The sequence below is a fragment of the Podarcis gaigeae genome (genome assembly GCF_964106915.1).
Source record: "Podarcis gaigeae genome assembly, chromosome: 15".
NCBI lineage: Eukaryota > Metazoa > Chordata > Lepidosauria > Squamata > Lacertidae > Podarcis > Podarcis gaigeae.
This window is the reverse complement of record NC_139692.1, coordinates 39,839,470-39,864,783: the sequence shown is the minus strand read 5'-3', so window position 1 is coordinate 39,864,783 and position 25,314 is coordinate 39,839,470. Positions and strand designations below refer to the sequence as shown.

Genomic DNA, 25,314 nt, shown 5'->3' with positions numbered 1-25,314 from the left:
CTCTGGCTCGCCAGAGCAGCGATGTCACGCTGGCCACGTGACCCGGAAGTGTCTCCGGACAGCGCTGGCCCCTGGCCTCTTGAGTGAGATGGGCGCACAACCCCAGAGTCTGTCAAGACTGGCCCATACGGGCAGGGGTACCTTTCTTTACCTTTACCTTTAACTGTTTACATTCAGGTTCCTATACAGCTGCTTTGTAAGAGGAAAATGGTAAGAAAACAACCCAGTGGGTTCCCTCTTTTAAAATATGAGTCTTCCTTCCATCTTTAGTATAATATGACACCCATCATTGGTGCACAGCCATCACTACTGAGGATTTGCCAAGAACACCAGCCTCCTTATATGTGATTTTGTGTTGCAGACTTTGCTACTGGATGGTCTGATTAGGTGTCCACTATTGGTTGATATCAGGAGATTGCAATCAAGCAAGTTAGCTTATCGCGTTGGCTTTATTATCCTTGAAGCTGGCACAGTAAATATATTGCTAAAAGCTTTGCCAGCAGGATAACTTTGAATGGCAAACTGATGTTGACATCATTTTGTAGAGCACTGGGTTTTTAAACTTTGTAGGTTCAGGAGTCTTTTCATCTTAAGAATCTTAGCAGGTTTTTGACTATGCAACATCTTTACAGGAAATAATTGGCTATTTCAGAATTCAGATAGATGCTGGCAATCTTTCTGAGACATGTGATGTGGGTATATCCCCTTTTGGGGCAGAAATTGTTGTCCTGTTAATTTTGTTTTGTAACAATCCTTGATTTTTGTGAATTTCTACACACTTCCAAATCATATTACAGTCATACCTCAGGTTGAATATGCTTCAGGTTGAGCGTTTTTGGGTTGCGCTCCATGGTGACCAAGAAGTAACGGAGCGTGTTACTTCTGGGTTTCACCGCATGCGCTCAAAATGACGTCACACGCATGCACAGAAGTGGCGAATTGCGACCTGCACAGGCGCAGGTTGCATTTGCTTCAGGATGTGAACGGGGCTCCGGAACAGATCCCGTTCGCATCCAGAGGTACCACTGTACTGTGATGTGGGGACTAGCAGACAATGCAAGTGGATCCTGTGAGCCCTTGTGGCTGCAGCAAGACTTACGGAAGGTCAAAGACCTACCATCTACTGTATTGGCCCTAATATAAGCTGCACCCGAATATAAGCCGCACCTTTAAAATTCAAGAGGGGAAAAGAAAAGAATGCCGGCGGCCTTCCCCGCTTCTTTTTGGTGACTTGGGGGAGGCTTGAGAGCCACGGATGGGATGGGCACCATTGCCCTGCGCTCCCGGGCCGCTTCCTGGGGGGAGCCTTGCCGCTTTGCAGGTGGCCTCCTCGTCATCCCCCTTCTTTTTGGCGGCTTGGGATGAAGCAAGGACTGGACTGCTTGGGGGGGGGGGGAGCTGTAAGGTCATGAATATAAGCCACACTTATAGTCCGCATGGGCGGAATTTGGAAAAAAAGTGTGGCTTATATTCGGGCCAATACGGTATTACTCAGTAGTCTGAAGGTGTTCCCAAATTTTGAATGTACATTTTCTATCTTCAGTCTTGTTTGGAAAACTCTTTTAACATTTTGATAGCTTATATTAATGTGCATGTTAAAATTAAATAGGATGGATTATTTTGATGGATTGATGAATTTTTGTTAACGGCAGCAGATGGTTCTTCTCCCTTTTTTCTTTTGTTACATTAGCATTATTTGTTTGTTTGTTTGTTTAAAAAAAGAATCCCAGAAGGTTGTGGATGTTTCTGGGGCACGTTCCAAGGTGCATACTCAGTTCATATGTTGTTTAGGCCAGTCCTGTTGAGATGGCCAGAGTGCTTTGTGAACCAAGTGTTATCTGGAACACTCTCAATGTCCTCCTGTGGCTGCTCACTTCAGGTGAAAATCAGTAGTGATCTTACTTCCAAGAACACATGCCTGCCATTATTGCTCCTTTGATGGAGCAATCCCTAATAAGCTTCCAAGTAATCTCAGGGTTGCGTGAAAACAGTGTGGAGAAACAGTGCTCTAGCAATAGCATTAATCTTTCCTGATTTAAATATTTGATGGAGCTGTCAAAACCTGGAGGGCTTGCAGTATTACAACAGTCTTGGATTCTTCCAAGTAGTTTGAGAGCAAAGTCCTTGAGTGACTTAAGATGTGCTGGAGCACAGGATCCTCAGCTCCCCTGCCCACCTCTTTCTTGTCTTTGCTTCTGTGATAGGGCATGACGCAAATCTTTGAAGAAGAATCTCCCGCTCCCCAACATTAAAGCTAGCACAATATGACAGCAGAGGAGGTTGCAAGAGACATCTCTCTTGGAGATACATCTCTGCTTTGAGGACTCTTGTCAATTTTAGTAGAAAAGCTTGCTGACTTTTGGATTAGGAGTTTTGTTCCTTATGTCACTTTTGCTATGTGAGAGTCAGGCATGTGGAAGCGAATGGATGACAAATTGTGTTAGGAATTGGAAGCGAGGAAGTGTCTTTGTAGTTGCTATTCATGGCACTTATAGGTAATGTTCTCCTGGAGGGATTTGACCCTCGTCATCTGAGGCGTGTTATCAGTAGGCAGTCAACGGTGTTTGTCCAGTCACATGTGTTGACCAAGGAAAGACATGCATCAACCAAGTGGTAGAGCATTCGCTTTGCATGCAGAAGGTCCCAGGTACAACCACCACCATCTCCGTATGGGGCTGGGTGGGAGGAACCCTGTGTGAAACCTTGGAGGGCCTCTGCCAGTCAGCATAGACAATAGTGAGCTAGATGGGCCAGAAGTCTGGCTCAATATAAGTCTGTCCTATAATGGGGGAGCCTCTGGCCCTCCCAACACATTTCCATCAGACCCAGGAAGTGTATCCAGTGGACAGGGGTGATGGCAGTGGTAGATCTAGGTGACCACAGGTTCTCCACCTATCTAGACTATCTCTGGGAAAGTTTTGTAAGCAAAGACAATATAAAGGCACAAGATGAATTGAATCTGCTACTCGCCACCTTTCTGAATTCACCAAATTGTGTGCCTTTGTGCCCTCCCTTGGCCTTATTTAAATAATGACTTTAATTAATGATAAATGTGTCAAATAATAGACATACACAACCTGTTCAAAACATTTAGCCCAGAGGCACCTTGCGTCATAAAGCTGTAAAAATAAATAAGTAAAACAGTGCATCAGATCTTCTTTTTTAAAAATGCAGACACCCTAAAATCCTGTTTCTCACACTGTTTGAGGTGGTTTATGACATGTTTTAAAACACCAAACAAATGTTACTCTGGAGAAAGGGGGTGAGGCCATTTGGAATCCCAAATTTATTTAGTGGTAGCAATAAAATCAGAACCTGCTGAAACAGCTGCAGATCAATTCTCAAAAGCTTGCTTTAAAAGGTTCTCTTTATTATTTCTATCACAGCTTTCGGCCCACACATGGGACCCTGAAGGCAGCTAACAATAATAGGTAATACAATAAAACAATAAAAAATTGTATATCACTTAAACAACGAAGAGTGACAAATGTAGCATAGCAATTGCCAGAGAGAAGTCTATTATTCAGGACAAATGCATGCTGATAAAGTAGTGTCTTGACCTGGTGTCTGAAGGCTATCAGAGAAGGAGGGACCAAGTGAGTCTTCTAGAGCAAAGCGTTTCAAAGCCTGGGTGCCATCCCTGCAAAGGTCCTGACAAAGATGTGCTTTAACAAACCTTCCTAAAACGCATACAGCATGAATCGGCTCCCTTGAAAGCTTGTTCCAGAGCTTTGAGGCTGCTGAAGAAAAGGCCCTGCATTTTCTTGCTGCCACTCTAATCTTAGGAGGTGACGTACCATCACACCTGTGGGTGATGTATGTTCGTGTTTTTGCAGATATGCAGATCGCAGGCATGTATGGCTTTTCCACTACACCTCACCCCATTTCATCTCCAGCCTAAGCTCTGTTTGGGGTCTAGATTCTGACTGAGCAAAGCTAAATCCCAATACTGATGATGTTCTTTGCAAACAGATACTCACCCTCCATCATATAGACAGCATTTGAAACTCCTTATTGCTCCAGGGAGTAACTTTGCAGCCCCACTGCACCTCATCACATCCATTTTTCTTTCCCTCGCAGGCACCACATTCAGGTCCCACTTTGTATATGGCTCCTCTCCTGCCTTTCCTCATCCATTTGTTTTGCTCTGTTCCTTCCCCATCTTTGGCCTGCTGTGTCAAAAGAGTGTTCTCTTTGTTCTCCTTCCCTTTTTTTCTAGAGACAAGCTGTGCTGGGCAGCGTTAACTTCCTTTGAGGGGGTTTGAGGGGGAAGTGAGCTGAAAGGAGAATGTTTTGGGTGTTCACTGCAGATTTTTTTCTTCTGAGTCTTTGGGCTGCTGGGGTCACACAGAGAGGAGAGCAGCTGCTCTCCAGTTTCCCCCCTTTGCCTTCACAAATTCATAATACAGCCTAGAGAATATATTTGTAGAGGTCCCTAAAATGTTTACTAGTATTCCCTCCTACACCAACCATTGTAGTCATCTGTCACCTAAAAGGTGAGAGAACTAAAATTTATAAAGCCTTTCTGCATTATTGCCTTGAGGATCTTTGGATGAGACAAAGGTGACAGGCTGTTCATATGGTGTAGAAATGCAAGATCGTTGTTTGTTTTTACAACTGTTTTAGGTTGAAATGTTTCTAGTATGTTACAGGACGTTCTTGTGCAGATCAGTTAAGATGCCAAGGCTTTGAGCAGCCTGATTGTTGGTACACTATAGACTCTGCCTGTCTTATCTACTTGGGTTTCATTTTCATGGTGGCAGTACAGAATAATAATAAAAGAAACCCACGCATCCAGAAAAAATGGGTTGCTGCATTTGTAATTGGTTATTGCAATTATTGTTATAAGTGTATATAGCTTAAATTCTATAAATGTTTAATTGTATTTTAATGACTGATTTTTCTGTTTTTAGCAGTTTTTGTTTTTATCTGTAAACCTCCTTGAAGTCCCATCAGGGAAAACGGCAGGATATAAATACCGGTAACTATGTAATATAATAACAGTGATGTTGATGATGATAGCATATAAAAGCAGCGTAAAACCAATTTGGTTGTGAGTAAAAACATCAGAAAACCTGGGAAGGTGTATTTCTGGCACCAAGCAAAACTCATTTAGAAGTAAGTGTCAAGCAAACTTTCCTGGAAAGGGTCTGTGGAGATTATTGTAACAGACAGGCAGGCAGAAGTGGAGCTAGGAAGATCCTACAGGTGCCCCAGTCCCGAACTCTGCAGGGCTTTTAAAGCAGGCACTGCCATCTTGAATTGTGCCCCAGAGTTTGACAAGGCCAGTGTAGTGTGCACAGCACTACCAATATCCCATCCCAGCCCCAGATAAGAAGCCTTGTAGTGTTGCATTTTTAACCAACTCCATTTTCTGTACCTCCCTCCACCAAAAAAAAAAAAAGTCTTGTTAGACCTAAAATGCCCAGTTCAGTTTCTGTCCTCTTCCAAATAGCTTTACTTAACAAAACAAGGTGTACACAATAAAAGCATAATGTAGAAATTCTGTCCCTTCCCGCTCACAATTCCTACCAAATTCTGGACACATGAGTGCCTGCCTGAAGAAGAAAATTTGCAGCTAAAAGCCTAAGAGTAGCTCTGCTGGATCAGGGCAAAAATGCCTATTCTGCAAAGCCCTCAAGCAGGATCAGAGTGCAGCAACACTCTCCCCACCTGCTGTTTTCAGCAACTGGTATTCAGAAGCATGCTGCCCCCCACAGTGGAGGTAGAACAGCCACCCTGCCTGGTAGCCACTGATAGCTTATCCTCCAGGGATTTGTCTAATCCTTTTATCAAACTCCTTTAGGAAGAAGTCAAGCTTGGGCTTTGTAGGGGAAGAGCTCCACAATTGTAATGTAACTATTGAGTACATTTCTACAACTATGTATCAGGGTGCTTGTGTGTCCTAATCTACAGGGGAGTGTATCAGATCAGCTCCCAGGTCTGAAATCTCCATTATTTGTTGTTTTGCAAATATGAGGGGTAATTAAAGTGATCAGCTTGACAGGGTGCAAGGATTTCTGAGGTGCAAAGTACTTTGAACACGCAAGATGTTAACTTCGTGGGATATTTTTGTAGCATCTTCTGTTTGCAAAAGTCAGCCATTTCACGTGTGTTGGGAGACTTGTCCTGGCAGCACAACTAGAGAGGGATGAAGTAGAGACTGCAGCAATGGGGGGGGGGGGGTCCTGTAGGGGGTTGAGGTATTTCTCCAAAGCTCCGAGAAGGCAAAGATGTGTGCTCCTTCTTCCCCTGGCTTACCTCAAGCCCAGGGGGTCTCTGATCAGCCCTTGGGCTTGTAGGGCAGAGTCTAGCACCGAATCTGATTTAATCCCCCTGCTGCTTTCATGGTTCTCATGCCAAAGGGGTGTGGATCTGGTGTAAGGATTGGGGAAGTGAGCAGAGTGTGTTTGCTAGCACATGATTGCCCCCAAGAAGAGAGGGGTGCAGCACACTTGCTCTTTTGTCTCTCAAGACAGCCCTGTAGCAATCGGGCTCTGCATATGACTCTCAGGTCTCTTCCTAGGCCACCTCCCCTCACTACCCCTGTTGCATGTCCTTGAGCCTGTAGTAGCTAGCTGCTCGGGTGCCCAGTGTGGCGCACGCCGTCCATGGGGGCAGGGCGAGCCAATGCAGGGCCCGCTGCGTGGAGCCTCTCCGCAGCCTCCCCCTCAGCTGTAGGGCGGCTGAGGCAGTGGGCAGACACAAGCCCAAGCAGCATGGGCTTTGCAGGCAGTCCATCTGCCGCCTCGCCCTCCAGAGAGACGCGTGGCTCAGGCACGCTGCAGGCCCCGCAGTGTGGCGCCCATTGCCCCCCGCCTCACCTGGCTACCAGTGGCGTAGGAAGGGCGGTGCAGTGGGTGCGGAAGTTTTTGTTTTTTTTTAAAATTGTCATGATCTCAATTTTTAAAAATTCTTTTGAAAACACATATTTTTGCCATTTTGTCGTCCCCCTCAGTGATGACACCCCCGGGGGGCCTGCATCTACCGCACCCTCCTTCCTACGCCACTGCCTTGAGTACTTTTGCCTGGTTGGAATGTTTTCTTGAACACCGATCACACCTATTGCTTGCCTGTACGGCAGGTGTAGAGTGCATAGAAACCTCTGGCTTCTGCCTGGCTGGAACGTAGCCTACTGGTGTGTGGCCTTCCTCTTGCTTCCTATTATTCCCACTCAAGATAGGAGGATGCAATACAGTTTTTCTTCCTCTTACCTAGAGCTTATAGTGCAGGGAGATTGGAGGACTGGACTGAAAGCTGTATGTGGTTAAAATAACTGATTTGGGGGAGGAAATCCAATTTTCTCTTGTCACTGCACCCCTTGTTTGCTTGAAAAGGCTTCACAACAAGTTTTCCAAGGACATGCCTGAACTTCCCCTCCCTTCACAAATTCTTATGCATTCCGAATTAGGGTGGAGCACACGTAAACAATGCAAATGACAGTGTGCTGCATTTAACTCCTCAGCAATCTTGTGAACAAAACATGAGTGTGTGTTGTTAACTGCTGCTGGGTGGTTGCGGGAGCTCTCTCTCTCTCCCCCCCCCCTCCCTGACACCCCCCCACCTTGAATATATTTGTGGACATTCAGAGAAATCTCCTGAATGGGAAATTCCGCCACAGAAGCAAAGCTTAAAATATGGCAAAGCAATTGTTCATTCTTGTGGATTTATCCTTTCAGATTAACTCTGTTGTAATAGAGGCTTGTTGCTGTTCAGCAGGTAGAATTAATGTTCATTCACGGAATTGCTTTTCCTGGCTTGGGATTCAAGTTCTCCAGGGTTTTCCTCACCCCGTCTGTGAACCCAGAAACCTCCCCCCCCCCCGCAAGCATCACAGTAGTTATTAATGCATTTGTTCTTTGCACCAGGGCAAAACAGTCTCGAGTTATGTAAAAGGAATTCTCTTTCAGCATTGCCACATCTTGAATTACTCTTGGGCGGTGCGGGTGACTGTATGAAACATGGGTGTTGGTTGGAAAGGTGACAGAAAAAACTGTTTCCTCCATTGACCAGAGCTGGATTCTGCGAAGGAGGCTGTAGAGAGAGGTCTCTTCTGTCCTGAGATCACCTGAGAATGCTCTAGTGCTGCTGCTGAGAATGTTTATTTCATGAAACAAAACCCGTGAACCTCTTCTGTTTCTTCTCTGCCTCAGCCTTGCATGCTTTTATCCATATTCCTGTTCTATTTTCTCATTAAATGTTTTTTTAAAAAAAATCTCCAAAAAACATGTGCAATGCGTACATAAATTTAATGCTTCAAACTGCCATGTCACAGTATTAGGAGAAGGATGAAATCCAGCAGATAATAAAGTTGAAACCCATCTTGGGATGTGTGTGGTCATCTTGTAAAGGAATTAGCAAATATGTCATTCCTGAAGCATACCAAGCAGGACATATGACCTGCTGCCATGTTCCTGGCTGTATAGCAGGGAACTAAAGCAATCTTCCCTGTATGTGGAATGAAATGGCTGCATTTTCTTGGTATTGGATATGGCATCACTTGTTGAACTTTCTCCCTTCAGATAATACTTTTTAAATAATGTTTCCCCCCCCATCCTTTTCTTTAAGAATCCCTCAGCCTGTCAAGTAGAGCCAGACTCAAAGTAATCGCTTGGGGGAGGCCACACATACATCTAAAATTCAGGAACTGGGTGTCTGAGCACATACTGAGCCCCAGAACATGTGTTGAGCATCAGAACGGAATGCTCACTTTTTTCACAAAAGTGGGAAAAAACCCAACTTTCAGTTTTCATATGAGCTCTCTCTGTTGCACATGCCTTTGTTTGTTTAATGTATGTCACACCCTTCCTGCCCAAGGAACACAGGCCTGCTACAGTGTCTAGATTTGGCAAACTATGGTTTGCAATCACCTGTAAGCAGAATGGTGACTTGAAGCCACTTTGCAAGCCATGGTTTGTTCTAACCTGGAATCATAATTCTTAAGAGTGTTGGACTACAACCTGGGAGACCAGAGTTCAAGTCCCCACACAGCCATGAAGCTTACTGGGTGACATTGGGCCAGTCATTGTCTTTTAGCCTGACCCACCTCACAAGGTTGTTGTGAGGCAGGTAAGAGTCATGTATGACACCTTGAGCTCTTCAGAGAAAAGCTGGGAAACAAATGATATAAAATGAAGAAATTGGGTCTTGGGAAGGTGAGGGGAGCAGGGGAAGTTCAGAATTTGGCGTGTTCAGAGATAAGAATACCCTGTTATACACGTGCATAATTGTTAAGCTTGATTGTTGCTTGGTTGAGTTTGCCTTTTTTTACAGGCCAAAGGAATTAAAAGATTATGTTGCCAAGCAACATAATGCATCCCTCCCGCCTGCTGTTACTTGGCACTTATAGTCTTTAAAGAGATATGCAATTCATTCAAATTCCAAGCAGCTGATATATCCACAGTCACCACTAGCATTTCCTGCATTTCCAATGTGACCTTTGGTGCTTAATCAGGCTGTATTATCTTATGCGAACGATGAGCATTCTTGAAAATGTACAGCACGATATAAATATATCTCTGCCAAAGTTTGAAGTCAAGATCTGTCTATATATCCCAACAGTCTTTATTTTATTTTTAATTTTTCAAGTGTTTCCCCCTGCTTTGGTAATATCTTCTCTCTATCCTCCATTCCCCAGACTTATTTTATATTTTATACCTTGATGATTTCTGGGGGTGGAGAAGGAAATGTGCAGTAAATCAGTTTGGGTCTTGACAAGTTCCCAAGCTGAGACACCAGCCATTCAATAGTGTCCTGTATAAAGTAGCAATTATCTTGTATAAGTAGGACAGAATTTCCTTGGGGGGGGGGGGGAACCCTGAGCCGTTGATTACAGAGAAGATAATTCAGTCACCGGAGATTAATTTATGACCCGCAAGGTTGGTACTGAACCTGCAGAGCTGTTACTCTTTGAATAACAGGATTCGGTTGCTAATTTGTTGAGGAATTTGGAATAAAAGGAACGTTAATTCCTCTGGTTAAAAAGGACCTGCTATTCCAAAGCCAGTGAGAAGTGTGTGTTTGTGTGTGAACTGACAAAACACCCCATAGCTACTGAACATGCTTGATCCACATTTCTGCCTTTTTAGGTTTATTTCCTAAAAATGTTTTTTGTACTTGTCTTCTTGATCATGCTGATGCTTCCCTCTTGTTCCTTAATTATCTTTTTTGGCTCCATTTCTGTTGGCACTCGTCAGTCGAGTTCAGTGGAGGAGAAAAGTTCTTTTTCTCTCTCCCCATTCAGCCAGTTCAAACTGTTGGCTGAGTAAAGCAAGGGAGCTTGCATTAGGACCCGTAAGTGTGTGAGAGCATGTGTGTAATTTACTCAAGCTAGAATTAAAAAAATAATAATATTTTGGTTGCCACTTCCTTGGTGACAATCAGCTGGCTGCCAACTCACTGATCTGTTTCTAGACACCCATTTCACCCAGTGACAGGAACGCAGGAGGTGTGGACCAGGCTTTCTTCCTCCTGAAGGAATGGTCTCTAGATTTGCCTTCTCCTTTAACTTTTGTGACTCTCTGCAGACAAATTGGCAGCTGGCCTTGAGCTTGGTCACCTGCTGCTCTCAGCCACCCTCACCCCCGGTTAATATGTAAACCTGGAGATCCTGCATCCAGATAGGCATGGGAGACCCTGGTTTGTTCATTTCCTTACACCTAGACTTTACTAGAATAACCCAAATTCTACACAAAGGAATACCGGATTCTATGGCCTCTATGATCTCTATTCAGGGATTAAAGGAAGCTACCTTACCTTCATGGAGCATAAGAGTTATAGATCGCTGCTAGCCACAATGGCTATATTCTGCTTCCACCGTTGTAGGCTTCTGAATGTCATTTGCTAGGAATCAGAGATGGGGAGGGCTGTTGTCGTCAGGTGCTGCTTGCAGGCTTCCCTTAGGCATCTCTTTGGCCACTGTGAGAACAGAATGCTGGACTAGGTGGACCTTTAGCCTGATCCAGAAGGGCTCTTCTGGTGTTCTTACCCTGAGGCAGACTCCTGATCATTTAGCTCAGTATTGTCTGCTTGTGACTGACAGCAGCTCTCCAGGGTTTTGGCCAACTAAGGGTCTTTTCCTCCAACCTGCTACTTAACCCTTTTAGCAAGAGTTGCAGGGGATTGAACCCAAGACCTTTTGCATGCAAAGCCAAGTGATCTCCCACTGCCCTGTGGCCTTTCCCCCACTTGCTGTAGATTATTTGTTGTGTTAGTGAAGCATTACTTGCGTTTCACTATTTACTTTGTGTATTTCAGTCAGTTGCTGCTGCTGTTGCTGTGTAGTAGGTTCAATGTGCAGGACTAGAAATCTTATTCATTCACCCCTCTGACGGCTTAGTCTTCATTTCAATTAAATTTATATGCAGTGGACCCTCTGGATACAAATGTAATTCATTCCAGGGGTCTGTACATACCCCGAAAAATATGCAAGTGGAGGTGCTGTTTCTGTGCACGATTGCAACCTGATAGAGCGCTTCTGTGCATGCGCGCTCGGTGAATCCCGGAAGAATACACTTCCGGGTTTGCTGCGTTTGCAATCCGAAAGTTGCGTTACCTGAAGGTAACATAATCCAAGGGTCCACTGTACTGCCTTTCATCCGAGGATCACAGAACATGCTTGGAATTACAGAATGGTCCCAGCCTGTTATGAATGTTATGTGCTGGAAGTGGACCACACTTTATAATAATGCTTACTTAATGTCAGAAACAGTGCCCTTTATTCCTAAATAATTGGAGTAGTATCAGAGCATGGAAGACTGAAAATTGGTTATCTCTGCAACTTGTTGTGCACATACAGTTATGTGTGGAATAACATACAGCTGTGGCATGAAGTACCATATTTTTCACTCTGTAAGACGCACCAGACCACAAGACGCACCTAGTTTTTGGAGGAGGAAAACAAGAAAAAAAATATTCTGAATCTCAGAAGCCAGAATCCCTCTTGCTGATCTGGCTTCTGGGATAGCTGTGCAGCCTGCATTCACTCCATAAGACGCACATACATTTCCCCTTACTTTTTAGGAGGTAAAAAGTGAGTCTTATAGAGCAAAAAATACGGAAATTGAATCCCCATAGCAGAGCAACGACTCCTAAAGCTATCTGGTAGATCCCACCATCACCATCGGCCTTCTTTCACTTAATATACACACATTTGTTTTTATAGCAGATGAATCTTCCAGTGCCTGCTTGCCCTTGTTTATCTTTGGCAAACAGTGCTGAAATAATACAGGCTCGGTTTTTTTGCCAGACTATTTGGTGCCACCTTTCCCCTTGTAGTTTGGCCAGTCCAGGCTCCCTGGAACAAGGACAGTATTCTGTGGGTTTCCCCAGGATGCTCCATCCTCTGCGTGTTTTCCCCTGAGGCTCACCTTCCCTTTCTCATCTTTGTAATCTTGTGAATAGCCAGGCGAAGCTTCTAGCAGATAATCAGCAGGATGTTTTATATATAACACCTGTACTGTATATTTAATGTATTTTTAAATACATGCCCAGAGTGGCTGGGGAAACCCAGCCAGATGGGCGGGGTAGAAATAAATTATTATTATTATTATTATTATTATTATTATTATTATTAATAATAATAATAATAATAATTCAGCACTGAGTGTTGTTTCCAGTCAAGTCCTACTCAAGTAGACCTTATTGACCAAAGCTAAACCTGACCTTCGCAGGCTTCTAGCGCATGACCCATCATTTGAGCCTGGAGAAAAATACCCCTTGAGTAAAGGCCTATGGGACCCCCACCATCACCACTTGAGGAATCTTCGCCACAGATTTCATTGCTTGCTTGGATTTCTTTTGTAAAAGTAAAGTGTATGTATTCTTGGCCATGTGCAATCAAAAGATAAGACCAGAAAAGGGCACTGTTTGAATCCAACCACTTTGCATTTGCTTTGTGTTGTCCTTCTGCAACAGGCAAACCTCAGATATTTTAGTTGAGAGGTCAGGCTGTGACAGTCGAGAATCTCAATGGCAGTGGCAACAACTAATGTTTATATAAAATGTGTGTGTGTGTTTATGTTTCTAATCATGTATTTGGTTCCTTATTTTCCAGCTTTTTGAAATCTCATTGGTCTTACGAGAACTTGTTAGAACTACAGTGATTCTCAGTTAGATTTTTAACTGAGGTTGTAGAATTTCTCTTAAGCTTAATAAAGCTCCGAGAGTGCTCAAGCTCCACTGTTCCCTAGAGTGCCAAGGGAGTGGTTCAGTCCTTGTCTTCACTTTAAGCCGCCTGTTAAATTGCTGCAATTTTTCCAGCAACGCACACACACATATACACAGAAGTTGAAGTGGACCTGCAGCAAAACATTGCACTCTGGAGTAAGCCCATTCCCACCTAGTTCCCCCCCCCCCAATATATTATTTATTTGGTTTTACAAATTTAAAATTATACCACAACACACCCACAATTAGAAGATTCCTCTAAATTTCTGGACTTACCCCTTCCCCTCGATGGGTTCTGTTAAACCTTTTCTATTGCATTTTTTTTTCAATAATCCAAGTTTTTTATAACTCCATTATGTCCATAGCTCTCGATACATTACAAGTGTTATTGCAGTCCTGCTATTTTTTTCAACTGCTTACAGTAGTCTCCAAGGTAAATTATATTCCCCCCCCCCCCCCATTTCGTTCCCACCTAGTTTTTAGTCTCCTTCCGTACCCCTCCAATAGTGAAATCACCATTCTGTTTGCAAACCTTATGTTATGTTTGCAAACCTTAGGCTTCTCCAAGCCTGCCGATACCTCCTCCTTGTGTGTAGGTGGTGATGTTTTTGGTATACGCAGCCTGAAGATTGGAAATAGATTGCACAGTCTTCCCCCATCCCTCAGGCCCTGTGGGTGCTTGGTCCTATGCACAAAGCCATCAGCTGCCGAGAGTGGGCTACTTTCACATGGTCATATACTGGCTGAATCCCTGCCAGCCAGTTTGCTTTCTCTTCTGCGTTTTTGCTGGTTGGAGATTATAGAGAGAATGGGAGATCATAAAATGGGCTTTAAATCATCCTATGAAAACGTGTGTGAAAATACATTTTGCAGTGCCGAACTAAATCAATACCATTTTTGAGTATGTAAACAAAGCAGCGAATCTATTAAAATACTGTCTGTGAAGAAATTTATGCCAGAAGGGGGTTGGATGCAAATCAAGCGGCTTTATATATCTTCAGCCTATGAATATAAATCAGAGGGTGGCTTCTGAAATGGGGAGGCTACAGAAATTGCTCAGTAATTTCCTCTGTAACAGCTAGAATATTCTTTTTTTGGAATTTCCTCCCATTCCAGCTGATTGACTCAGGGCAGTGTATGGTATCTGAAAGACTAATGGGGGAGGGGGGGACTCCACTGCATCTACAAAATCAATATATTTTGCTTCAATATAGTAAAGCGTTGTTTTTTAAACAGCACACATAGAAGCATAGGAAGCTGCCTTATTATACCAGGCCAAACTATTTTACCACCTGTTTCTCCACCTACCCTGCCTGGCAGCAGCTTTCCATTGTCTCAGGCAGAAAATGGTTTTCTTCATCACCTGTTGCCTGATCCCTTTTTAAAACTGGGAATGGCAGGGATTGAACCTAGGAGCTTCCGCATGCAAAACGTCCTGGCCCCGCCCCAGGTTTATTTTTATGCCACTATAATTTTATTAGTCTTTAAGGTGCCCTGATACTCTAATGGGTATACTACACCAACATAGCTACCCTTTCTGGAATTTTGAGGCATGACATCCAAGTCCTACTTTGTAGTGCATTATAAGTAAATGTCTATCAAGCGTCGTACAAAACCATCGAGTTGGATCATAGGTCAGGACTGGCTACTCCACTGGCAACCGTTTTCCAGGGTGTTGGAGAGATGTCAGGATTTGAAATTGGCATTTTCTGTATGCAGTGGTCCTCACCTTGAGTTTTGGATGGCGAAGCTCCCTGGGCCAGTTGTGGGCAAACAGGAATCTAGAGCAAAGCCACCCAAGCAGAATCGTTCCACTAGAGTCTTCTGAGACCATTACAGGTTCAGATTGTGCTTTGCGGCTGAGCCTGCAGCCCTTTCTTCAGAGGGGGGAATAATTGCTTCAACAAACCCCTTTGTTGGAGCAATGTGCACAGCATAAATGTTTTGCAGTAAGCAGCTGCTGTGCTGTGTGTTTTTATTTGCCAGTGATTTTTTTTAAGGAAAAGTGAGATGAATGCCCATGGCTGCGAACCACCTTAGCGCCAGCCATAAGGCTGTTAGGACCTGGCATTGTTTGCTTTGTCAAAAGCAGCACACCCCAGATTGCATTTCACTTTAAAAGGTGTCAGAAGTGGAATAATTTAAGTTGAAACGAGAACGAGGCAAGAAAATCTGTTGAGCCATACCCTTTGGGCTCCTATCCTTGACTCTTTTTTATTATTATTACATACAAGGCCCCACTGCCTTAAATGAAATAACTGACCTATCCCTGCCACCCATCTCATTTGAGAGAGGAACAACATAGGAACACAGGGAGCTACATTGTATGTACTGAGTCAGATCATTGTACTGTCTACACTGAGTGGCAGCAACTCTCCAGAGTTTCATGCAGTGGTCTCTCCCTCCCTACCTGGAGATGTCCAGGATTGAGCCTGGAACCTTCTGCATACAAAAGCAGATGCTCTGCCACTGACCCAAGTGAGCCCTTCCCTGATAAGTTCAGCATTTTACTCAGTATACCAGAGCTAGCTTTCAAAATATTTGTTTTACTTCAATCCTATTCAATAATTTGGAATCTCAGAGCAGCCTTTTTTAAACGCCCCAAGTGGTCTGCCATCGGATGTGGATCAGGGCCTCACCTTCTTAGCTTTGGCAATGCCAAAGCACCAGGTGTCTCAGACTAGCGTATAAAAATATACATGTAACATTTACATCCCACAGTTAAGTGCGGCGGAAACCTTTCCACTGGAAGTTTCTAATACTTCCCCCCCATTGGAATTTTTCCATTGTATAAGTTCATTAGTAACAATAGATGAATGCCAGTTGCAAATACAACATTGGGCAAGATAGCTTAGTGATAAAGCGTCTTGTGTTGGCTGCAGAAAGTCCCAGGTTCCAATCACCAACATCTCCAAAGCAGGACTGGGAATTTCCCCTGGCTGAAAGCATGGAGGGCCACTCCCAGCAAGCATAGACAGTACTGGGCTAGATGGACTAATGGTCTGACTCAATTTCAGGCAACTTTTTATGTTCCAGTTTCAAAGGGTTTTTTAAAAGCTTTGTTTACTAAACAAAAGTAAAACAAACATGCTAAATTAAATCATTCTCTAGGGCATCATAAAAATTTTCCCATTCCAGATTTTCTAAAAAACAGATATCCCAAGAGTCTGAATGTCTCAAAGAAGTTATCCAGGTTCTGCATAAGGCAATGCAAAGCCAAAGGTGAACAAAAATTGATGAAGGTGGGTTCTGGGATGCCATCAGATAGAAGCAGTTTAAAGGAGCTCTGCGCTATAATTTGCTGTTATATGCCTGGGATGTCAAGCCAGAGTTTGGCATGATGTTTGAATAACATCTGTGTCCTCCTGGATGGTGTAATCCCTTGGGTACTCCTAGTACAGCTTTCTTTTGTTGCTGTCAGACTCCTCATAGTGCTTAGATGGGTGGTGCTCCCAGTTGAGAGAGATCTGTTCTAAATTACATTTTATTTCTATAGTGCATCTGTTTACACATGGACAGATTCCTGTCTCAGGGGGCTTTCTGTCTAAGAATAGACACAAGGGAGCAGACGAAGGGGAAGGTTATAGAAATGGCGTAAGAAAGGAGGAGAAGATGTGAATGTTATTTTAATTATACATACTTGGGCTTAATTACAACAGGGCATTGGGACAAGGGGGTTGTTCCAAAACCTTACGTAGCTTTCATTTGGCAGATGATAAATCTCCATCCTATTAGCCATCTAGATAACTATTTAAGAGGTAGCATCACCCAGTTCGTGCTGTGCTAGAGCAGGGGTCGGCAAGGCTTAATGGGCATGGGCTGGATCACTCCCACGAAGATCCTCCATGGGCCAGACCAGCGCAGCGCTATGCCAGAAATTGCATCTGTGCATGTCCGTGTCACCAGAAATCGCTTTTGCACATTCCTAGATGCCGAAAATCACGCCTGCGGACATGCACAGACGTGATTTTCGGTGATGGGCATGCGCAGAAGCGATTTCCAGAACCGCGGAAGAGAGCGTGTGGGGACTCACCGAGCAGGCGGCTCAGTTTGGGGGTGGCTCATGGGCCAGTTAAGGAACCCTCATGGGCTGCAGGTTGCTGACCTCTGTGCTAGAGCTTCAAAGATGTGCTGGCTTTAAAGACCCTACCTCCTGTTCCTGGAAGGAAAGGAAGAGCTCTCGCAATGGAACAGATAGTTCTGAGACATTGTTCAGACATGGCTCAACTAACACCTGAGTGTAGCCACTAAGGCAGCAGTCGAGAAGCTGAGGGGTTTGAATGCTTTTGCTTGTTTCACAATGGTAGTGGTGTGAGCATCTCACAGTTCTGTCTTGACAGCATCTCCTGCTGGGGTCCTTATGACAAGCAGCTGCCCACATTGCTTCTCAGCTCAGCACAGTGCCTTGCAGATTGCAGGCATCTTGTACTTCTGCTGCAACAGGGAAGTAACTTTTTGGAACCTAAGACCACAGGTTTGAAAGTAACCTACAGAGAAAGGTCATCGAGTTTTTAAGAAGTTAGAGAGCAGCCGCAGGCTTGCAATATGAACTATTCACGCCCAAATTCCAGACAGCACAGTCAACCCTGGTTCATGAGTTTTGTGGACCAGGACCTAGCGCTTCAGTGGTGTATAAAAGTTCTGATCCTGGGTGTATCACTGAAATCCTGGAAGCCAAGACCCAAGGTTGGGGCAAGTACCCTTTGGTGAGGAAAAACCCTGCAGAGATTTAAAATGGCACAACACGCAGCAAAGGAAAAATGTGGAAATATAGGCTGTAAAACCTTCAGAATGTGCCCTTTCCGTTGAATCACAAACGATCTCACTTCCCTAACACAAAGATAGGCCACACATTCAGTAAGTCAGTCTTCAAGGTTTCGTTAGGCCCAGGCTGCGGGAGGCTTCTTAAGGTCAGATTTAATATCGCATTGCACGTGCTGTTCCACTGCAATTGCCTAAAGGCTAGGCTGATAGAAAGCAGAGCGAAGTAGAAGCAGAGGCCTAGGGAAGGAATGTGCAAGGGGATGAATGTGCAAGGCCCAGAGGAACGAGAAGAATAGGCTCAGCTGGAGGAAGGGTTCACATGCCCAGGAACTGCAGAGGAGGTGAGGAATTGCTTGTTGATTCCATATAATGAGCCAAGTCTTCAGCTGCAAGTTCTCTCCCCCCCCCCAAAAAAAGTGCTGTACGGTTTGAATTAAATCTTGATGGCACTGCAAGTTGGTACATGAGGACGTAATGATGTATCTACTGGAGGATACTGAGCTCTCCCCCCAGAACTCACTGCTATTCTTTAGCATGATTCTCTCCACCCCACTACTTTTCTTCTGCGTGGCTAATATGTAAAGCATTTAGAATGAAAAAGTCTGTGTGGTGTGTTTTTTTTAATTGCAGCTAGCTAGGATGCAATGCCAAGTTGGAATGGCTGCAGCAGCATGCGCCCTATTAATTATTAAGGCAGGTAAATATTGAGTAGGAGTGCCCATTTGGCTTGATGAATAGGGAAGAGGCTTGCACCGTGGAAAAGAAATGATTTTATTGTCAAGAGTCGTTTGTATCACTTCTTGCAATGGGATCCATTTCCCTGCAGGAGAAGCAACTGGTGGATGAATGACAGGGCTGCGTCCACACTTAAAACTGAAATGGCACGCTCAAGCCTTTCGAAATCTCAAGTGCTCCATGTACTGCAGTAGGGTAAGCCAAATCCCCAAACCTGCACAATACCTTTAAAACTGATTTGAATAATTAATTCTGCTTCACTAATTATAGGGAGGAAAAAGAGACACATTCCCAGCTACAGGGCATCTGTTTTGAACAGCCACTGACTGTGCATTTACCATAAGGGCTAGATATATATATATATATATATATATATATATATATATATATATATATATATATTGTTTGTGTGTGTGTATGCATGCACGTGCGCGCACACACATGTGTGCGCACGTGTCTGTCAGGTGAATTTGCAATTCTGTATTCTGTGTGTCTGCATTTTGATTGCTCTTGGGAGATAATCTAGTAGCCACTCTATACCTCCTTATGTTTGCGTATTGTTGCTTTTCCAATAGAACATTTCCTTCATATTGTAGAATCAAAAAACAAGCTCTTTGCAACATAGGAAGCTGCATTATATCAGATTCATGGTGCATTTACCCCTACTCTGAGCTGATAGCAGCTTTCCAGGGCATTTGCCTGTGAAGGGTCTTTCTCACAAACTGTGACTTGATCATTGTGACTGGAGATGCTGGAGACTGAACCTTCTACATGTAAGGAATGTAATGTGTTGCTGAGCTTCTCCCCCTACTTGCTGTTGCAGCCTTGCATTATTGAAAGATTCCGAGCTTCACATTTGAATGGGGTGATTGGGGGTGAGGAATGTCCTTTGTGCCAGCACCAAAGTTTAGCTACGCCCTTTTCCATTAAACTCAGGAAGAGAAAACATTTCAAATTCAGAACTGCTGGCACTAGACTCGGAGGTTCATGGAGCTATTCCACCCTGGCTGCAAAACAACCCCCCACCCCACCTTTTCTTGCTGCTTTTGTGTATAGCGCACTCTTTATATATATAAATATATACATCGGAGCAGACATTCAGATGCTAGCATTGCAACCGGCCTCCTGGAAACAGACCAAGTTCAGTCAGGAGGCTTGATCTTCTGGCTGGCAACAGATGAGGGAGCTGGGTGTACAGATTAGAATTTGTCCCCGGGACTTGAAATCTTTCTATTGTGGTTGCAGACAGTCTTGTGAGAGCTGAATACAGAACACATGAACCTGGCAGCCTGGCGCTGCCATTTCCTCACCCCCAGGGGACGGGCAGGGGAAAGAGAGAATCTATTCCTCTTGACACAGCATTTGAAGAGCCTGATAAATAACTCCAAATCTACCCCCGCTAACAATATTTATGAAGCTTCAATTTTTAATTTGTTGTAAGAGCCTCACTCTGGGAATGGGGGGAGCATTCTTGTGCAGAACCACGCAGCTCAGAGCTGGGCAACGTTGAAGGTCAGCCTGGCAAATGTACTGCAAGCTGGAGGGACCTACAACTGATCTAATTTACTTGGGGTGGGGTGGGGTGGGGGGGTTGAAATGGATGCGGTGTGCACAGAATTCTCCTAAATATTTCTGATGCTAGACACTAGATCTTAGGCCCTAATGTAGGGATGAGCGAGCCTTGCTATATATCCTTAGTGGTCCACAGCCATTAGCCCCAGATTTGGGGGAGGGACCACATTTCCCAGTTTCTGTTTGCAGCATCCTCAGGTATGGCCAGGGAGAAACCCCATCTGAAGTCACAGAGAACCACTGCCAATTAGTCAATCCTGAGCTTGATGGCCCAGTGGCCTGAGATGGAATGGAGCAGCTTCTAGTGCTCCTATAACATGACAACACGATATGCTTCAGCAGCAGACATATCAACTGCTTTGTGTACTTGTGAACATTTGCTGTGCTTCATTTAACCCGGCATTGTGCCCAGTGAGTTCAGGGGAGGGGGTGTCACATAACTCATTTTGGAGCTAGCAACCATGGAATTGCAGTTTCTTCTCCAAGTGGGGATGTGTGGTAATTGTTGGCATCTTGGAAGAGGAACTTTGGGTCCAGGAGGAAGTCATCAGGCAGCCGTCACATGGTCACAGATCACAACTGCAAACCAGAGGAATGTTTAGGGCATTTTTGTGTTTGTGTTTTCAATGCCGCTCTATTCCCTTCTAAGAAAGCCCTTCTTAACAAGAGCGGAATCAATTTTGAAAGCTTATTGAAATGCCAGGCAGTGACAGGAGTCTTTCCTGTTGCAGCAGTGCAGCTTGCAGCTTGGTAGAGGAGGGGGCTTTTTCTGCTCTTAAATTGTAAGGAGCAGCAAAACCCCTGTGAGTATTATCCTTGAAGCATCCCACAGTGTTGCTTGGTCTGGAGCTTTACACAGAAAGTAAAATGGCACATGCAACAAACAGGGAGTAGTGCTCCACCCACTGGTGCTACTATATTTTGGGGTCTCTGCTTTCTAGTTTTTCCTACAGTGCCCCGGATGAGTGTTATGGGAAAAACAAAATGGCAGCTGCCAGTGGACCGACAGCTGCCAGAGCCATGTATCATATTTTGGAGGAAAGATGACTTCAGTGCATAGGGCTTTCTGGGACACGGGGGCTGCAGGAGTGACCAGGGAATTCTGTGTGCTGGTGATGGGTGTGCATTGTTTCTGCAAGAATGATCTTCTTCCAATAATCTTAGCAAACAATTTCATTTTTAAAAATTGGCTGACTTTTCTCTGAGTAGATTTCTTGATTACGGAGTATGTACCTAACTCTTTCCCTCTCTGCCCTCCCAATGCAGTTACAGATGTAGAACTGAAGCGGCTGAAAGATGCCTTCAAGAGGACCTGCGGACTCTCATATTACATGAGCCAGCAGTGCTTCGTTCGGGAAGTGCTTGGGGATGGAGTTCCTCCAAAGGTTGCCGAGGTAATTACTGATTTCCTTGAAGTGTTGGGTGTGTGTGTGTGTGGTTGAGTTGCATGCATTCAGCTTGCTCTGGAAATGGTTGCTCAATATCTGTAGTCCTTTATAGCCTCACACCAACCAATATATCGGTCATAGTGTCTCTGCTATGCGTTTGATATGTATGCGTTTATAACATGGTGTGTTGCTGTTTTGTGAAAACTAGCAGTAGTAATCCTACGGCCTGTATCAGCCTTCCCTTGGCCTGGTGTTGTTTATATGTTTTGATCTACAGCTCCTGTTGTTTCTAGCTGTGGCTGATGGGAATTGTAGTCCAGAATGTCTCAAGATCAGTAGCAGGTTGGAGAAGACTATAGACACCTGCTTTTGCTTGCTTAAGGCTGAAGACAGCTGCAGCGCAGAACATCTGGAGGGCACACTAGGTTAGGGAAAGCTGAACTTTTATGTGCTGGACAGTTCTGTCACACTTCCTGACCAAGCAGCGAGTCACAGGATGAAAGGGTGGGATGGTGCAGATAGGAGAGAAGGTTGGGTTCTCAATGGCTGGGGTCACCAGGGAGTAGGTTTATACCTCCACCACAGCAGACCCTTTGCTCAAGAAGTGAGAAGTGAGTGGTTGCCCTTCACTGCTATGGAGAACAGTAGAGTTCTGTGGTGGCAAAATATTGGGTGGGAGGATATACCCCTGCGCTGAGAGAAGGGTGGCGGTGAAGGCAAAATCTGTGCTTCATCCTTGCACTGAGTGACCAGACACTCACAGTTAGGAATTGGGGTGTGTTTTTGTGCTCAGTGTGTAGAGATTAACTGCACTCCACCACTGGGTCCTTCTATTATACAAGACCCCACAGGAAGCTGCCTTCTGCTGAGTCAGATCATTGGTTCATCTTGCTCAGTATTGTCAACATGGACTGGCAGTGGCTCTCCAGGGTTTTGGACAGGAGTCTCTCCATCTTTGTCTCTAGTCATAACAACCATTTCTTACCCTTATACTCCAGATGTACGGGGCTGTCTTCAGCAACTTCATTATTTATCCATCTCTGTCATCCCGCCACCCACCCAAAAAGGGCTCACAAATCTACACCTGATGTTTGTATGACTTGAGGTAGTAAAAGAGGACAAAAAAACCCACAAAAATTTCTACCTTCTGCTATTGTTTCCTGTTAATGTTACTCCCTTCTTTTCAAAATAAAGCTCTCCTAGTTCGGTGGCCACGAATATACATTTAAACGAAAAATTAAGGATAGTGAGGAGGAGAATTGGGCAACTAATAAATTGAATTAATAGTAGTGGGGCCTGCAGCAAATTGTTGCAGGATGGAGTTCTGCTGATCAGGATTTCAGCCACTCTGTTCCATTTCCCCCTTCCAATAGTTCTCTGTTCCCCACAACTGTCAGTCAGCATTCCATGGTCACTGGGCATGCCCATTCTTGACTGGGTTGTTTGTTGGTTTCCTGCCCCCCTTCTGCAAATCTTGGGGTGTCCCCCCGCCCCAAAACCCCCCACAGAAAACCTTCTTGCTGACAACTTCCCTCTTGCGTGTGGGTGGTGCCATTTTGGCTGTGTAAATGACGACACCCAGTGCCTGAATGTCAGAAATAGAGGGGATCATAAACAGCTCTAGGGCTTTCCTCCCACACTTTTAGGAAAGGTATATTTGGTTCATAAATAACCTGCTGTGAAAAGGGAAGGGTGTCAGGGCTGATCCTACTTGGGAAAACAGCAGCTGACGCAGATGGTGGCGGCGGCAGTTTTCCTCGCTGGCTGCTGCAGCTTCTCTAAGGAAATTACCAGAATCATTGAGTCTGATAGAATACTATGTTATTAGCTCCCCACCCCCCATCTAAAGATGTCCTGTGTGGCAAAGAGTAAAGTGGGGTAGCAAGTTCTAGGCCTAGGGAGCAGCTTAGAACATGGAAATTGGAGGTTGAAATAAAATATCCCCAAAACATGAAGGCGAAAGTAAAGATGAACAACATGGAGGAGTTGAAGAATGAATTACTTAGAAAGTGATAAGCAAGGTTATAAATTGGATACAAAAAGGCAGTCATGGAAGGTAATAGTAAAGGTGTAGCAGCCTCATAGTTCCAGTTGCAAACAGAGGAAAGAAGTTGAGCACCTGAATAGAAAACTGACCTAAAAAGCCTGAGATGAGACGCAAGTAAACCAGCAAGATTTGGAAGCATTATTGGGGAAGAGATGTAGTTTTTGCATACCAAAGGCTCTGGTTTCAGTCCTTGGCATCTCCAGGGAGGGCTGGGAAACACTCCTGTCTGAAACCCTGGAGAGCTGCTGTCAATCAGTGACTGTTGACCCAGGGGTGGGGAGTCTCTGACCCACCAAGCAATGTTAAGACTCCAAATTCTGATCAGCCCCAGCCAACGTAGCTGGTGCTCAGGGATGCCGGGAGTTGCAATCCAGCAACATCAGGAGGGCCAACAAGTTCCTCCATCCCTGCTGTTGACAGTACTCAGAATCATAGAACTGTAGAGTTGGGATTCTGAGGGTCCTCTTGTCCAACCTCCTGCAACACAGGACTCTTTTGCCCAATGTGGGGCTCAAACCTGTGACCCTGAAATTAAGAGTCTCATGCTTTACCAATGATTCCAGCTTGGTTAGATAGTTTGTGTTCCTAAGAAAATATAATTGAAGCAGGAGGCAATGAGACTGTTGCAGAAGATGCAGAGGCAAAATGGATCAGAAGTAATTGACAGGCAGGAGCTGTTTTATCACAGAAAGGTAGTGCAAAAACCAGAGGCAGTGATGGAGGCCATTAAGGCGGAAGGCAGACTTAGCAAAAACTTGAGTGCAGACAATGAGGAGAGGAATAAGAGGAAATTAATGGAGAAAAAATAAGATTAGTCCAAGAGGGAGTGAATAAAAGCAGGCACTTTCAACAAAGAGCAGCTGATGCAGATTAGTGCTGCAGTTGTTCAGTGGCATGAACAGCCTTCCTTGCTGTTCTGTATCCACACTGTCCTTTTCGAGGGGAGCAGATATAATGCTTTCAAAAACACTGCCGTGAGAGAAATCGCCTAGAAGTGACACTCCCGTGCCTTTTAACAGGTAGAAATGTAGCAGGCGAAGTCTTTCTCATCAGTAGCCGTTGATTTTCTAATTATCACAAGGTCTTTAGGTACACAGGAACTCCACCAGAGAAAATAAGTGAAGTGGGGCGGTGGCAGGAGTGAGCCAGCAGTAAAATACACTGAGCTGGTTGTTATTAACTCTGTATTAGCCAAATCAGGACCTGCACAGGAGTGCTAACAAACACTCATCTCTGGTAGGTCTTGCCCCTGTGAAGCTGTTGCTGAGACCGAAGGTCCCCACCTCCTTGCAGCTGCCTAAGTCCCCTCCTCCAGAGTTTCCCCCAAGCAATCTGAGACTGCACCTGTGTGAAGCTAACTTCTCCTCTGCCCTCTTTCATGTGTCTCCTGGTTCTGGTTCTGGACATCAGAAGCAAGCTCCATTGCAGCTTTCCAGTTTGTGTTACTCAGGGAGTTAGAATGATCAAGCAGCATGCACCAGCACACTTCATGCAGCTCATTCCCAGTAAACCATAAGGCAGAAATCCTGGCTTTATGTGCCATGTGAACACAGTCTATATGTGTTCTGAGTATATCTGGAGCACAGATCTGTGCCATCCTTGCTGAACCTGTGGAAGACAACAGATAATCATTTCAGCATA

General features: G+C 44.6%; 2 protein-coding genes across 7 annotated transcripts in view; one reads left to right on the top strand and one right to left on the bottom strand.

Moving 5' to 3' along the window:
* CA4 (carbonic anhydrase 4) overlaps positions 1-25,314 on the bottom strand; it is a 255,167-nt gene that overhangs the window by 107,862 nt on the left and 121,991 nt on the right. The window lies entirely within an intron of this gene.
* Positions 1-25,314, top strand: part of USP32 (ubiquitin specific peptidase 32) — a 123,559-nt gene that overhangs the window by 16,730 nt on the left and 81,515 nt on the right. For all 6 annotated transcript variants that reach the window (XM_083714285.1, XM_083714282.1, XM_083714284.1 and 3 more), the window contains exon 2: positions 21,505-21,632. In XM_083714285.1, coding sequence (XP_083570411.1) covers positions 21,505-21,632 — 128 coding nt within the window. The remainder of the gene's footprint in view (positions 1-21,504; positions 21,633-25,314) is intronic.